The 16,894-nt window shown below is 41.3% G+C and overlaps 1 protein-coding gene across 1 annotated transcript in view; it reads left to right on the top strand.

Moving 5' to 3' along the window:
* CORO1C (coronin 1C) overlaps window positions 1-16,894 on the top strand; it is a 78,895-nt gene that overhangs the window by 41,488 nt on the left and 20,513 nt on the right. Inside the window, exon 3 of the mRNA XM_073313435.1 lies at window positions 7,630-7,752. Coding sequence (XP_073169536.1) covers window positions 7,630-7,752 — 123 coding nt within the window. The remainder of the gene's footprint in view (window positions 1-7,629; window positions 7,753-16,894) is intronic.

Here is a 16,894-nt window from a genome sequence, read left to right as displayed (position 1 = left end):
ACTCTCCTGACCCCTGCTGTCATCACTGGACAACACTTTTTCCTCTTGTGAGTTTGTTTCTAAACTCCGTTGAAGCCCTTTTGGTGGGATGTGGAAGGGTGCAAATTTAAACAGCTGAGAGGTTTAATTCTGGAAAGTTGTGCAGGGTTTTTCTCCAGAATGCAGGAGTAGCAATCAGATGTTCGGTAGCTGAACTGGAACAGCCAAGCTGAACACCCAGTTCACTGCAGAGGGAGCTAGCCGTTTGTCTTGTTTAAAAAGCCAGCGTATGTGAGAGCAGCTGATCGCTACAGCTAATTTTGTGGAGGATTCTGGGGATTAGCATACATTTTCCAGTGCAAAGCATCCCTCAGAACTATTTTAGTTGTAGAGTCCATTGTAACCAACCCTTATCTATCTCTCCTTTTCTGGTCAGCTATGAGCACATGGCACAAACAATGAAGTCATCCCACTGCTGCATTTCTAGTCTCCCTGCAGGCATGAAATAAACCTTGTTTCTGCTGCAAACTACACTAGGCTGACGACACTCCTGAAACTCTCCAGAGTACCTTGAGCACTAATACCAAATCTGCTGGGGCACAATCATAACATGGCTTTAAAGCTCTGCATCTCATTCAGACTGATCAGAGTGGATTTGTTTGGGAGAAACATTCCTGTCCATTGCTGCAGCCCTTCTTCCCTTCCTCTTTTGTCTGTATATCAGCTTAGATTTAGGCACTTCAGAGCACATACCTGAAGTACCATGTACACCTGTGGAGCTGTAGAAATAACGAACCATCAACCGAGCTGGAGCAGAGCATTGTATATGGATTTCTGGAAGATATAAGGAAAATCCAACTGCAATATTTAGCTATGAATGCTTTAAAGGCTTCAATAGCTTGTTTGTCACTGTGACACACAGCACAGTGGGCCTTTTGGGAGTAACAGTCCTCATTTTGAGGATTAGCCATGGATGCCTTGGTTGGTTGGCTGGATGACTAATAGCCATTTGTCATGGTCAGGAATGAGCAATACACTTTCATTACATCCTGCCATATTTTTTTTTTTCATTCTAACAGCCTCTTATGTGACCATCTGGCATGGCTATGGATGGGTGTTCTGTGGCCACAGCAGTTCACATTAAGCTTCAGTGACAAGTTCTAGGTTTGTGAGACTGAGTTTATTGTAGGGAGAGTAGAAATAAAGTCCTGTCCCAGTCTGAGCAGTGCATCTCTGAAGTAAAAAAGTTACTGGTCAATTAGCATTTCAAACCCAGCCTTTGTGATCTGATTTCCTTCTCCAAACCCCTTCCTCAGCATGCAGATAGTGGAATCGCTTTCACTTGTGCAATCTGATGCTGCTTCCCTGTTTTCAGTTGTGATCTTACTGAGCACAACACAAAATCAGAGGAAGCAGCTGTTCTCTGCACATATTTTTACTGTAATCCATGAACTGTTTCCTCTGACCAACTGCCCTTTCCTGGCAGAGAATCAATTGTAAAAGACATTCAAATGACTTAATAACACTGTCACTTTTAGCAGCTATTTTTCTGTGCTGCTTATCCATCTCTTCTGGACTTAATCACAGAAGTTTCTTGCTCATCTCTTTCAGGAACTTTGTTTTTGGAGGCATGAAACAGCTAGATGACTTTATTTGGTAAAGTTAACCTACTGCCTGCTAAAGGACTTGAATATTGAGCATGCATCTCTTAGCCTAAACCATCCAGCCTGCTAAAATCTTAATCTTTTAATTCGCCTTTCTGGATTGGCTTCATTATGTACTAAATGTAAAACCACATCCATTGAACTATCATAAATTGTTACTGTGATGTATTGCTCATCCTAAATAGTAATGGATTATGAAAAGGGTTTAATTTCTCGTAGTTGTACTGAGTTAATATTAAGCTGTGTATCAACACTTGAGACTTACTGTAAATCCTTAACTAATTAAAAGATTACATTTAAAAAAAACCTGCAAGGATTATGGCAGGATGAAAACCCACCAGTTTGGCATAGAAGATGCAAACTTTGTACTACACTTCACTATCATGTAGTCTTGCATGTATTTGAAGAGTTTTAAAAACTTTGAATGTGGCATCCCTCAACTGTAGTGGCATTTCTAGTATCGAAGTCCAAAATGACTCTCCCTAGATTCTTCATCTTGGGTCTTTCATTTTTGTGAATGTTTCATAATGTAGTGTCCTATATTTAATTCACCTGTTTGTAACGCTTTCCTATAGTGCTTTACTTTTTCAAAGCATGTACAAATATTCACCTTCACATCGCAAAGGAAGTATCCTATTGTCTAGCTGGGGAGACTAGGAACAATAATTGACATTTTCCAAACCCATGAAGCGGCAAAGCTGGGATTAGAACTAGGGAGCTCCTGACTTCCAGCCTGCACTTTACTCCACTAGATACAATATCCTGCTGTCTCCCTCTTCTATTTTTGGAACACTCCAGAAGAGCAGTTCAGCAGAAAGGGGATTCTTCAATGGATGACTCCCATGTCACTAAACTGAACCAAAACCCCCAAACTCTTTCAATGCCCCTTTCCACCCAAGTGTTCCCAGAGTGCTGTAGACTCATCCAAAGCTCGGTTTCTCCTATTGCTGGAATGGGGCCCCCAAGGGAAGAGGCAGCCAAGAACATTTTGCACCAGCAATCTTACAAAACTGGTTTAGAGATGCAGCCAAGGTTCAATATCCAGTTGAAAGTAGAGGGAAAGTACTGACTCCTAACAAGGTTAACCTTGGTAGCCTGGATCAGTTCTAAAGCCCCTATTCTTGTGAATAGTGCCCAGTGGTCCCAAATCTCAGTCAGGCTCTCATCTGAAAGGTGGCCCCTTTCCTGACCACCCTGAACCATGCTGGGGCACTGGCTCAGTGTTGAGTAATAAAATAAAATATGGCAGTTCCTGAGTTTTCTTTAGAAGGCTCCTGTCGAGCAGTAACAGTGTTTGTTCCTGCTTAGCTTTTGTGACCTGCCTGCCTCTGTCCAGTGTCTTGTGGCTATAAAGGAGATGTTGCGGATCTAGCTCTGAAGGGGTTACATGAATTTTGGCTTTTGACAGCACTGCTGATTCCGTTCTTGAGGGTAATCCTTTCAAATCTAAAATATTTTTTAAAATGTAACCCTAAAGAGAACGTATCTGTGAGCACGGCTCTTCCTCTTTCACTAGGGTTTTAGGAGAATCTCCTGGTTTCCTATGTGCTGTTTTTTAAGACCGGCTGTTCTTGTTCCTGACCACAATTCAGTAGCTCCTCCACAGATGTTCAGACCTCTTCTTTCATCTTTACCGTACTGTTAGACACAAGGGCAGTATTTCATTCAGTCAACCATTATGTCCATTTACATTGTCTTGCTTAGTTATTTTTATTTGTGCTTTTGGGAGAGCATTCTGTGTGGGCCAGAGTCAGTGACTGTATTACCCTTTCAGTCTAGTAATGGCTCAGTTATTCATGGCAGCAGCAGGGTCTTCTCCCTAAATGTAAAAATCAGTGATCTATGGCCGTTTGTACTGCTGAGATAAGTTTCCTTTTGTGTCTGCTAGAACATCTAATGTAACTGCGTAGTGTGGAGCCTGTGATCCTGTGTTATGTATGTGGGTGGCATGGTACGCAGTCACTTGCTTGCACTGTGGGAATGCTGGTCACCTGCACTTTTGTAAATAAATACACTGCACATCACTTGCCGTGTAGCTCTCCCAGCATCTTCCTCCAAACTTGTTAATAGATAAACATTTCTCCCCGCCAGTTTGTGGCTAATGGCCTTTATTTGTTACTTCCTAGTCGCCTCTTTTTCCATCTTTATGCTCCTGCTTGAGGTGATAAGTGTTTCTGCTATAGTAATAATCACCCTGATGGCTTCCGTAAAGGAAAGGGGTATGCATTATAAATCGTAGAGAGAAATGACTGTTCACCTGTAACAAAGGAACATTTCTGCAGACTTTTGACTGACATCTTCACTGTATAACTCAGTTATTTTCTCCTCTCAGTTTGAACACTTAAAGTGCAGCTCTGCTCTGAAAAGAAACTAAAAATACCACTTTCTTACTGTTGCTGATGGGTGCCTCTGGGTGGCTAAGGTCTGCAAAGTCAATGGGGTGCCACGGTCCGTATGAACAGTGGTCTGTCTTATCAATACTAAACTATACCAGAGAGTCTGTCTGCATTTTAAAGGGATGGGGGCTGCTGGCTCCCACTCCCCACATCCTTTCAGTGGAGCCCCAGATTCACTACCCCCAGGGACAGCTGGAGTACCAAATGCAGTGGGGGCTTGCTGGGGCTAACCTGCGTGGCTGGTAGACTGGAGTCTGCTGCCTCCTTGTAGGGGCATGGCACTGGTGAGTACCCTTCTTGAGGGCAGTTTCCCTGAAGCTCTTCAGGGATTCCTCTTGGGAGCTGTAGAGCTAATGTCCATGCTCTTCCAGAGCCGCCTGCCAACTGACTTGAACTTCCTGCTTTTAAACACTCTTGCACCCATTGCATGATTGACAGGGCTGGAGGGGTGGAGTCAGCCTGGCTCACTGTAGCTCTTTAATCACTTGTCACCATGTGGGGCATCACACTTACCAAGAACAGCTGCTCCCCTGTGTTCTGGGTTATATCTAGTCACTTAAGTGACAAGAATGAGTTTTGCTACAATTTATTTGTTACATTTTCTTAGTTGCAACATGGTTAAGATGGATTTATTTTCCCCTCCTTGTGCGTTCTGAACAGAATTGTTTCCGGGGTTCCAGTTACAGAACCAGTCAGTTCCATGTGTTAATCCTCACTGAAGACCATGGGTTTGCACAGGTGTTGCTGAGCTGATAATGTGAAGACGGTGGAGTTTGGCAGGAATCAGTGGCCTATTTTGGCTCCCAGTTCTGTTGTGGCTATCAGTAGCCAAAAAAAGAAAGAATCCATTTTGATTCTCAGAGCTCAGGTGGTTTGCAAGGCTGGGTATAAAAAAATAATCTTTATTTGTAAATGGAGCACATTTAATTCACAAGTCACTGATAGATGATAAATATGGAGACCAATCATGTCCTTTTTAATGTCATTTCAGAGTACAACAGCTTATTGAGCTAATGGCACTACAAGATAGCTAGTTTTAAAATGAGCTGCATTTTAGAAAATGAGAAGCATGAAGTACAATTATTTAGGAGGATAAGCTTGTAACACAGTCTCCTGTTTGCTTGCAGACTTGGTGTTCAGGCTTTATCTTGATCATGCAGACAGGAAAAATTTTCTAGTTTAATTCATTTGTTCAAACTGATATTTTTCTCCCAATAAGAATCTTGATGATGATTGTTAAAAACCCAAATCGAGACTGGCAAGTGCTCACTTTTCTCAGTCTGCAACTAATCATTATAGCCCCCTCTTTTGCTAAGAAAATTAATTAAAAGCCTTACCTAGGAATAGCCATTTATTTATTTACATTTGCAGACAGTACCTTACATGACCATCTATTCCTTTTGATTTAGCTCTTTAGTTTGGATTTAATTTGTGGCGTGTCTTTTAAAAGATGCTCAGTCTTGAAATGTTACTGTTTTTTTTTTTAAAAGTTGATATTTTAAAATGTGGTGACTTCATACATCAGTTTGTTGTAACCTGTTTATACGTTTTACCTTGTTGCATGCAAAAAGGCATAAGTAGATTCTAGCTCTCAATTTGAGAGTTTCTGGTTTATTATTTGTATTGTTTGTCTTCAACATTTTAATTTTAAAAGGTTTCAGAAGCAACTGAGGAATTGAGACAAGGACACCATTGTTTGTTGAGCCTGAATTTAGGTTTTTAGGAAATAGTTGCGCCTTGTTTTTATAACTGCGTTGACTTGTATTCCCTTAGGATCTACATCTTGTTTTATTCTTGACAAATACATCTTAATGTCAATAGTACTTGAAAGCTAATGTCCAGCCCCTTTGTAAATCCTTCTATGTAGAGAACTTGGAATTGAATAATCATCTCCATGGGAATTACTAACAGTCATGTGAAGGCAGCTCGCGCCCCAGGGTCAGGAAACTACCACACAGTAGAATTGAGATTAGATTGCAGCTCTTTATGTGTAAAGAAACTAGAATCCGGTCAGGAACTTCGCTGAACCCCTTCTTATAGGTTATAACTTTGCAAAAGGAAAGGATATGGTCCGCTTGAAATCTAGTCAGTTTTAAAGAATGAGTTGAAGACAATTTCAGGTACTGCACCTGCCCAAATCCTCCTTCCAGTCTTTCCAATTTATTTGAGCATAAGCTTTCGTGAGCTACAGCTCACTTCATGTAGCTCACAAAAGCTCATGCTCAAATAAATTAGTTAGTCTCTAAGGTGCCACAAGTATTCCTGTTCTTTTTGCGAATACAGACTAACACGGCTACTACTCTAAAACCTTCCAATCTTTACGGTTTTTAGTCACATTTCCCTATCTGAAAAAATATTGATTTACTTGTTTTTGTGTGAAAGACCAAAAGGAACAGAAGAAACCGTGCGAATGACTTAATATAAAATGTTTCTTTTTTAATTTTCACTTACAGCAAGCTCAAGTGTTTTGCACCAATAGTAGGTAATAAAAGATTATCAGACAATAGAGCGATGTCGAAGCTGCCAGAGTCCTTTTATTGTAGTACCAGTGAACAATTTGAGTAATTGAAAGAACTATAAATTACTAGAATTCTGTCTTCTCAAACTCAGATGAACACCAGGCAGTAGCTAATTTTCTTGTAAGATTTATCCTTCCAATTGGCTTGATTTAGGCAAGTGCTCTAGAGATTTGCTAACCTCTTGATAGAAATGTGAATAATTTTTGTTGCAAATAAGTGTGGAAATTGTTTTTATAGAGAATCTTGTCACTCTCTTGGTCCCCGTCCAGTTCCTAGTGCAGAGAGATCCACATCACAAATGGCACTAATTGATGGTCTTGTCAGTCAGCAGTTTGGGCAAGGATTGAATGGGCTATGCAGACAGAATTCTCACCGTAGACAAACTCCTTCCAGTAGAAGGCAAAGATGTCTCCTGGTGGGTAGGTTGGTGTATCTATGGGAAGCCTGCATGGGTGACTTTTCTTTTCTGGGAATAGAGGGGTACACTCTGCACAGCTGTCATGTGTTTTCCACAAAAACTAAATTCATGAAAGGTGACAACAGTTAAGCTGTGAAGAAGTTCCAGTGTCCAGAACGCCCCTTTGATATAACTCTTATCTCGGGTATCTGTAACTGTTGCCAGTCTCCACAAAAAAAATTTAGGGTGGCAAAATAAGAACCTTTTTATATTCTCCTTGCTATGTGGAGGACACAACTAAGCAGGTGCCACCACTCCATAATCCCACACAGTCAGGAGAACTTGAGGGTCTAACTTCTTTTGCCAGAAGTATGTCCCAGTAACACCCATTGGAGCTGGGCTGGCAAAGCAGACACGTTGCTGAGAGAAGAAAGTCCCCAGGTTTGCTGCAGGTCTGTGTATGTACATGTCTCAAAGTCAGAAATTGTCAGGATATTGATGAGTTTGGGGCAGTGCTGCATGAGAGTCATAAACACACGAAATTAAGGCTTATGAAATTGTTGTTTGGAGGAGATGGTGGAGTAGAGTGTGGGAAAAGTTCTTTTACCCTGTGAAATGCTGTGTGTTGCCTGGTTTGGTCTGCACATTACAGCTCTCCCTCTTTCTTTCTTTAGACAGGTAGAATTGACAAGTCATACCCAACAGTATGTGGTCACACAGGACCTGTGCTTGACATAGACTGGAGTCCCCATAATGATCAAGTCATTGCCAGTGGTTCTGAGGACTGCACTGTCATGGTAAGTTAATAAAAAGCATATTTAAAAGCCTGAGACCTGGTTTCTATTTAGAAAATTTCACTTGTTTGATCTTCAAATAAAATTTCTTTGGAAAAGTATTGGGTGAGCTTTTATGGTACTGATGCTTCATTGACTTCAGAAATAATTCCACTAGAGAGGCTATTCCAGCTTAAGAGTTGACTGTGCAGGTGATGCTCTGCTTCCAAAGACAGGTAAGTGTCTCCTGTAACAGCACTCTACTCTCAGCACCCGCTGGAAGTCTCATTCTGCAATCTGCTGAAGGCCTCCGCTCCCATTGACTTCGGTGATAGTAGTGGTCACTCTGTACTTGCAGGATCCAACCCTGGCTAAGCAATGACATTAGTGTATCTGGAGGAGCCAATTAAACAAATTGGAATGAAGAGGAGGGTGTTTAACAGCCCCATCAGTACTGCACAACAGGATGGATGAAGTGACCAAGGAGCCAAGTCCCCCTTTGGGGATATCAATGCTCTATTGTAGTTAAGTGAGACACTGAAGGTTATAAAGGGAAGTATGAGACAGGATGCAGCAGGTCAGATAACATATTACCATGATCAGCGTTCAGAACAATACTGTGTGGTTTTTACATATGATGGTCACCCAATTATTAACTGGGAAGAAACCTGTAAATTTGAACTCTATGTGAAAACACAGATTACAGGATTTTGAATTTCCATAATTGTCCATTTGACATTTCATTGCATTGTTCAAGAAAATCAAAGCCCAAAACTCCTAGAGGAACCTTCTCTTCTGAGAATCCAGATATCGGGTCTGCCTTGGCATAATTGGTTTGGCCTTTCTCCATCCTTCCTAACTGTTCCAAAAACAAAACCTATAGGTAAATGCAAGTCTCTTCCCTGGTCTCACAGACAGGGTCTTTAAGGGTGAGGAGGAAGAAAGAAGTGATCATGACCAAGCCAGTCATGGACATGTATCCTTTTATAGTGCTTTGAAGAAGGCAGATGTGGCTCCGACCCCCAGAGCTCGCAACTGGAGAGGTGTTGGATTGAAGAAGAGTCAGGAGGGTGGGAATGGGGCAAAGGAGGACAAACCCAGTTTCTCTTAGGACTGTTGCAGCCCTTGATTTAAGGGTGAACACCTTACTTTTGTCTACATCCACAAGATGTGTAGATATGTCAAAACTTTAACAGGGTTCTAAATTTTGCACCTGCCAACCTTGAACATGGGTTCCCTTTTAGCTTGGGTTAGAGCACTTTGAACAATAAATGGCCTTGATCAGAGATAGGCATTGACTCCATAACAAATATAAGAAAATCCTTCCCAAAAAAAAAAAAGTATTCACACACCAAAAAAACCCTCAAACTTGTGATTTGTAAAGTTCACAACCGATCTAGAATTGTTTGAAATGGTGTCAGAATGTTCACAATTCAGAAGGTATGTGAAATGGAACAAATACTCTCTGAAATATAAACATCAGTAGAACTGGTAAACCTTAAATCTAGAACTTCTTTGTAGAAGAAGAAATAAGCCCCTAATCCAAGTTGCAATGAGAAGCACGTTGGAACATCCAGAGGTATTGATTTATGTGGAAAGATCAGCGAAGTGCAATTATAGCTTGTCTAAGTAACCGCTAATGTAGGGACAAACTGTCTACAAATACCCGGGTAGGATGGGGGGAAATGGCGAACTGCGGCCACTGGAAGCTTGGGGCATCCGTGCCTGCGGACAGTCAATGTAAACAAAAGGTATTGCGACCCACCAACGGATTACCATGACAGGCTGCAGGTTGCCCACCACTGATCTAATGGGTCTCTTTCCATCTCTAATTGATATTATATCTTGGCACTGGTAATTTAGCATTGTCTTCAGTATCGGTTTCAAATTCCTGCTTCCTAAACTGTCTGTCTTATTAGTTTGAATAAATGCCAATATATCTAAGTTGTCAGTTAGTTCTGAACTCTTCATTAATGACTAAAATGAAGCAAGAGAAACATGCTGGTGCCCTGACAGAGAAATCCACACAGGCTTGTGCAGGAGTGTGCAGTTCACTTTTGGAAAATTCCATTTTTAATTGACTCTGAATTTGGGGCACACTGTTCAGGAATCTGTACTACCTTCAGTCCACAGCAGGTCTCCCACTGACATCAATGAGATGTTTGCAAGGAGATGCAGGATAGAACATAGCCTACAGGTAGGAAGTAACCTAATAATGAAAAAAGTCACATTGTCTTTTGATGGAAATATCATTCTTACCTATAGGAGTCCTGCCATTTCTGCCTTATGTTCCTCTCTTCTCCATCCTTCTTTTGTTTTTTCTGTCTCCCCTCCATTTTTGCCTCTGCATTTCCTTTCCTCCAACAGTTTCCAACCATGGGTTTCACTCTGATGTCTTTTCCATCTGATAAAATGATCAGCAATGAAATAGTTAATGACATGTAAGCTGTCAGTAGGCTTTAGTTAGCATCCTGTTAAGATAAAGGGGGTGGTGGAGTTCGTGCCTCCCATAGCCGTTGTTTCATGCTCTCTGCAGACTCAGGAAGACGCCATTGCATCGTTGACATTTGTGTTCCATTGCGATGGTTAACTTTGCATGAAGGCTAGAAACTTTTTATTGAAATGAAAGCTCAGATTCTGCAGACTGGAGATGCAATAAGAAGAGCTGCCTTACTGGGTCAGACCGTGGTCCATCTTGCCCAGTATCTTGTCTTCAACAGTGACCTGTACCAGATCTTCAGGAGGAGTGTACAGAACAGAGCAGTTATGGAGTGATCCACCCACTCCTGGCTTCTGGTAGTCAGAGGTATGGGGTTGCATCCCTGGGTATCTTGACTAATAGTCATTGATGGACCTATCCTCCTTGCACTTATGCAGTTCTTTTTTGAACCCAGTTACACTTTGGCCATCACAACACGCAATGGCAATGAGTTCCACAGGTTAGATGTATGTTCTTTAAAAAAGTATTTCCTCTTGTTTGTATTAACCCTGCTGCCTCAGTGGGTGATCCCTGGCTTTTGTATTGGGGTGGAAAAGGTAAATAACACTTCTCTCATAACTTGCTTGTACACCATTCATGATATCAGACCTCTCTAATATCCCCCATTAGTCATCTCTTTCCTAAGATGAACAGCCCTAATCTTTAAAGTCTGTCCTCATATAGAAGTCATTCCATACCTTTGATCATCTTCATGGCATTTCTCTGAACTGTTTCCGGTTCCACTATATCTCTTCTGTGAAATGCTCAGGGGGATTAGAGAGGCTATTAAAAGAAACTCAGTAATAATGGGGGATTTCAACTATTCCCCATATTGACTGGGTACATATCCCCTCAGGTAGGGATGCAGAGATAAAATTTCTTGACACCTTAAGTGACTGATTCTTGGAGCAGCTAGTCCTGGAACCCACCAGAGGAGAGGCAATTCTTCATTTAGTTCTAAGTGGAGCACAGGATCAGGTCCAAGAGGTGAATATAGCTGGACTGCTTGGTAATAGTGACCATAACATAATTAAATTTAACATCCCTATGGCGGGGAAAACACCACAGCAGCCCGACACCGTAGCATTTAATTTCAGAAAGGGAAACTACACAAAAATGAGGAGGTTAATGGAACAGGAGGAGACTTATCAAAGGAGACTCAAGGAGCTTGACTTGTTTAGCCTAACTAAAAGAAGGTTGAGGAGGGATATGATTGCTCTCTAAATATATCAGAGGGAGAGGAATTATTTAAGCTCAGTACCAATGTGGACTCAAGAACAAATGGATATAAACTGGTCATTAGGAAGTTTAGACTTGAAATTAGACGAAGATTTCTAACCATCAGAAGAGTGAACTTTTGGAATAGCCTTCCAAGGGAAGCAGTGGGGGCAAAAGACCTATCTGGCTTTAAGATTAAACTCGGTAAGTTTATGGAGCAGGTGGTATGATGGGATAACATGATTTTGGTAATTAATTGATCTTTAAATATTCATGGTAAATAGGCCCAATGGCCTGTGGTGGGATGTTAGGTGGGTTGGGATCTGAGTTACTACAGAAAATTCTTTCCTGGGTATCTGGCTGGTGAATCCTGCCCACATGTTCAGGGTTCAGCTGATCACCATATTTGGGGTCGGGAAGGAATTTTCTTCCAGGGCAGATTGGAAGAGGCACTGAAGGTTTTTTGCCTTCCTCTGTAGAATGGGGCATGGGTCACTTGCTGGAGGATTCTCTGCTCCTTGAAGTCTTTAAATCACGATTTGAGGACTTCAATAGCTCAGACATAGGTGAGAGGTTTTTTGCAGGAGTGGGTGGGTGAGATTCTGTGGCCTGCGTTGTGCAGGAGGTCGGACTAGATGATCATAATGGTCCCTTCTGACCTTAGTATCTATGAACAGAAATTAAAATGTACAGCACCAAAAATAAAATCCCTGCAAGCTGCATGGAAACTTTTTAAAGACACCATAATATAGGCTCAACTTAAATGTATACCCCAAATTAAAAAACATAGAGAACCAAAAAAGAGCCACCATGGCTAAACAACAAAGTAAAAGAAGCAGTAAGAGGAAAAAAGGCATCTCTTAAAAAGTGGAGGTTAAATCCTAATGAGGAAAATAGAAAGGAGCATAAACTGGCAAATGAAGTGTGAAAATATAATTAGGAAGGTTAAAAAAAGAATTTGAAGAACAGCTAGCCAAAGAGTCAAAGTAATAGCAAAAAAATTTGTAAGTACATCAGAAGCAGAAAGCCTACTAAACAACCAGTGGGGCCGCTGACAATCAAGATGCTAAAGGAGCACTCAAGGACGATAAGGCCATTGCAGAGAAACTAAATGAATTCTTTCCGTCTGTCCTCACAGTTGAGGATGTGAGGGAGAATCTCAAACCTGAGCCTGAGAGTTTTAGGTGACAAATCCGAGGAACTGTCCCAGATTGAGGTGTCATTAGAGGAGGTTTTGGAACAAATTGATAAACTAAACAGCAGTAAGTATTCACCCAAGAGTTCTGAAGGAACTCAAATGTGAAATTGCAGGACTACTAACTGTCATCTGTAACCTGTCATTTAAAGCAGCTTCTGTACCAAATGACTGGAGAATAGCTAATGTGACGCCAATTTTTAAAAACGGCTCCAGTGGTGACCCCAGCAATTATAGGCCGGTACTCCTGACTTCAGTACTGGGCGAACTGGTTGAAACTATAGTAAAGAACAAAATTATCAGACACATAGATGAACATAATTTACTGGGGAATAATCGACATGGTTTTTGTAAAGGGAAGTCATGCCTCGCTAACCTACTAGACTTCTTTGAGGGGGTCAACAAGCATGTGGACAAGGGCGATCCAGTGGATGTAGTGTATTTAGATTTTCAGAAAGCCTTTGACAAGGACCCTCAACCAAAAGCTCTTAAGCAAAGTAAGCTGTCATGGGATAAGAGGGAAGGTTCTCTCGTATTGGTAACCGGTTAAAAGATAGGAAAAACAGGGTAGGAATAAATGGTCAGCTTTCAGAAAGGAGAGAATGTACCGACCACTGTGATGGTCAGTACTGGGACCAGTCCTATTCAGCATGCTCCTAAATGATCTGGGAAAGGGGGTAAATAGTGAGGTGGCAAAATTTGAAGATGATACTCAAGATAGTTAAGTCCCACGCAGACTGCGAAGAGCTACAAAAGGATCTCTCAAAACTGGGTGACTGGGCAACAAAATGGCAGATAAAATTCAATGTTGATGATAAAAAAAAAAAGTGTAATGCACATTGGGAAACATAATCCCAACTATACATATAAAATGAGGGGGTCTAAATTAGCTGTTACCACTCAAGAAAGAGATCTTGGAGTCATTGTGGATAGTTCTCTGAAAACATCCACTCAGTGTGCAGCGGCAGTCAAAAAAGCGAACAGAATGTTGGGAATCATTAAAAAAGGGATAGATAATAAGACAGAAAATATCAGATTGCCTCTATATAAATATCCATGGTATGCCCACATCTTGAGTACTGCGTGCAGATGTGGTCGCCCCATCTCAAAAAAGATGGACTTGGAAGAGGTTCAAAAAAGAGCAACAAAAATGATTGAGGGTATGGAACTGCTGCCGTATGAGGAGAGATTAATAAGATTGGGACTTTTCAGCTCAGAAAAGAGACGACTACGTGGGGAAAGGATAGAGGTCTATAAAATCATGACTGGTGTGGAGAAAGTAAGGAAGTGTTATTTATTCCTTCTCATAACACAGGAACTAGGGACCACCAAATGAAATTAATAGGCAGCAGGTTTAAAGCAAAAAAGTATTTTTTCATACAACGCATAGTCTACCTGTAGAACTCCTTGCCAGAGGATGTTGTGAAGGCCAAGACTATAACAGGGTTCAAAAATTCATGATAGATAAATTAATGGAGGATAGGTCCATCAATTGCTATTAGCCAGGATGGGCAGGAATGGTTTCCCTAGCCTCTGTTTGCCAGAAGCTGGGAATGAGCCACAGGGGATGGATCACTTGATGATCACCTGTTCTGTACATTCCCTCTGGGGCACCTGGCATGGGCCACTGTCAGAAGTCAGGATGCTGGGCTAGATGGACCTTTGGTCTGACCCAGTATGGCCATTCTTATGTTTTGATGTGGGGCAAACGGAACTGAACAGAGTGTTCAATATGTGCGTGCACCATGGACTTAATTATTGGCATTATGATATTTTGTCATATTTTCTATTCCTTTCCTAATAGTTCCTAACACACCGTTAGCCCTTTTTGATGGCTGCTGCATATTTGGTGGAAGTTTTCAGAGAACTATCCACAGTCACCCCAAGATCTTGTTCTTGGGTGGTAACAGCTAATTTAGAATCCAACATTGTATATATATAGTTGGCATTATTTTTTCCAATGTCCTTTACTTTGCATTTCTCAGTGTTGAAATTCATCTACCATTTTGTTCCTTTGACACCCAGTTTTGTGAGATTCCTCTAACTCCTTGCAGTGTGTTTTGGACTCAACTGTCTTGAATAATTTTTTCTTCCGCAAACTTTGCCACTTCACTGTTCGCACCCCGTTTTCCAGTTCATTAATGAATCTGTTGAACAGCAGAGGTCCCAGTACAGATCCTTGGGGGACCCTACTGTTCACCTCACTTCATTATAAAAAAAATGATGTATTCCTACCCTTTGTTTCCTGCCTTTTAACCAGTAACTGATTTATGAGAGGACCTTCTCTCTTGTCCCATGACTGCTTAATTTCCTTAAGAGTCTTTAGTGAGGGACCTTGTCAAAGACTTTCTGAAAATCCATGTATGCTGTATCAACTGGATCACCCTTATCTACAGACTTCTTGATTTCCCTCAAATAATTCTAATAAATAGGTGAGGCAAAACTTCCCTTTATAAAAGCCATGTTGACTCTTCCCCAACATATCGTATTTATCTGTGTGTCTGATAATTCTGATCTTTACTACAGTTTCTGCCAATTTGTCTGGTACTTAATTCTGGTTCACTGGCCTACAGTTGCCAGGATTTCCTCTGGAGCTCCTTTTAAATATTTGGCATTCTGGTCCATCAGGTTCAGAGGCTGATTTCAGTGATAGGTTACATATTACAGTTGTTCAATTTCATATTTGGGTTCCTTCAGAACTCTTGGGTGAATACCATTTGGTCCCAGTGACTTATAACTTTTTAGTTTATACTTTTTTTTTTAATAAAACCTCTTCTATTGACACATCAGTCTGGGATGGTACTTCAGAAAGCTGATTCTGCAGCCTGAAGATGCCATGTGGGCCCTATATATGCCTCAAGCACGTCTGATATGTGAGACCGCTAGTCCAAGTGGTTAGAGCAGAGGACTAGGAGTTACGACCTCCTGCATTCTATTTCCATCTTTGCCACTGATCTACTTTATAGCCTTAGGCAAGTTATGCTGAGGTTTAACTGTTTGCAGGGTGCTTCGAGAGCCACAGATAAAAGGTGCTGTACATCTGATCTAAGTGAAATATTTGAAGTACTTACCCCAGGTGTAAATTTTCCACCAAAAATTTGTATGAAAATGCTAAACCTTTAGGCCAGCTCATCCCTGTAAGACCTTCTTTATTAAGATGGATGCACTAGCCTGTGTAAACATACACAATTAGGCCTGATTTACTCGTGGGGGGGGGGGGAAATCTATCTAAGTATGTGAATAATGTAGCTGAAGTCAGCGTACTTAGATCTACTTACTATGGTGTCTTCACTGCAGTAAGTCGACGGGTGACGCTCTCCGGTTGACTCCACTTGCGCCTCTCGCCCTGGTAGAGTACTGGAGTTGATGAGTGTGTGCTCGGCAGTCGATTTATTGTGTCCCGACTAGACGCGATAAATCAAACCCCACTGGATCGATCGCTGCCCGTCGATCCAGATCCAGCAGGTAATGTAGACAAGCCCTTGGTGTCTTTGCTTTGGGTGCAAAGAAATGAGAGCAGGAAAAATTCACATGCCTGTCTCTAGTCTATAGAAATAGGTCCTCAATATATTGGAAGAACATTCTTCTGTGTCCCCATGACACAAAAACAAATCATGCCGAACCAACCTTAATTTCTTCCTTTGATAGAGTTACTAGCCTAGTGGATAGGGAGAAGCAGTAGACATGATATATCTTAATTTTAATAAGAGTTTTGACACAGTCCCACATGACATTCTCATTAGTAAACTAGGAAATGTGGTCTAGATGAAATTATTATAAGGTGGTTGCAGAACTTGTTGAAAGACCACACTCAAGGAGTAGTTGTCAATTGTTTGCTGTCAGACTGGGAGGTTTCAGAGTAGCAGCCGTGTTAGTCTGTATCTGCAAAAAGAACAGGAGGACTTGTGGCACCTTAGAGACTAACAAATTTATTTGAGCATAAGCTTTCATGAGCTACAGCTCACTTCATCAGATGCAACAGGGAGGGGTTATCTAGTGGGGTTCTGCAGGGATCAGTCCTAGGTCCAGGCCTAGTCAGTATTTTCTTTAATAACTTGGCCAATGGAGTGGGCAGAATGCTTGTAAAATTTGTGGATGATACCATGCTGGGAGGTGTTGCAAGGGATTGGAGGACAGGATTAAAATTCAAAATGATCGTGACAAATTGGAGAATTGGTTTGAAATCAAGAAGATGAAATTCAGTAAATAGAGATCCGAAGTATTTCGCTTAGGAAGGAAAAACCAAAGGCACAACTACAAAATGGGGAATAAGT

The sequence above is a fragment of the Lepidochelys kempii genome, chromosome 15 (assembly GCF_965140285.1).
Source record: "Lepidochelys kempii isolate rLepKem1 chromosome 15, rLepKem1.hap1, whole genome shotgun sequence".
Taxonomy (NCBI): Eukaryota; Metazoa; Chordata; order Testudines; family Cheloniidae; genus Lepidochelys; species Lepidochelys kempii.
This window is presented reverse-complemented; position numbering and strand designations above follow the sequence as displayed.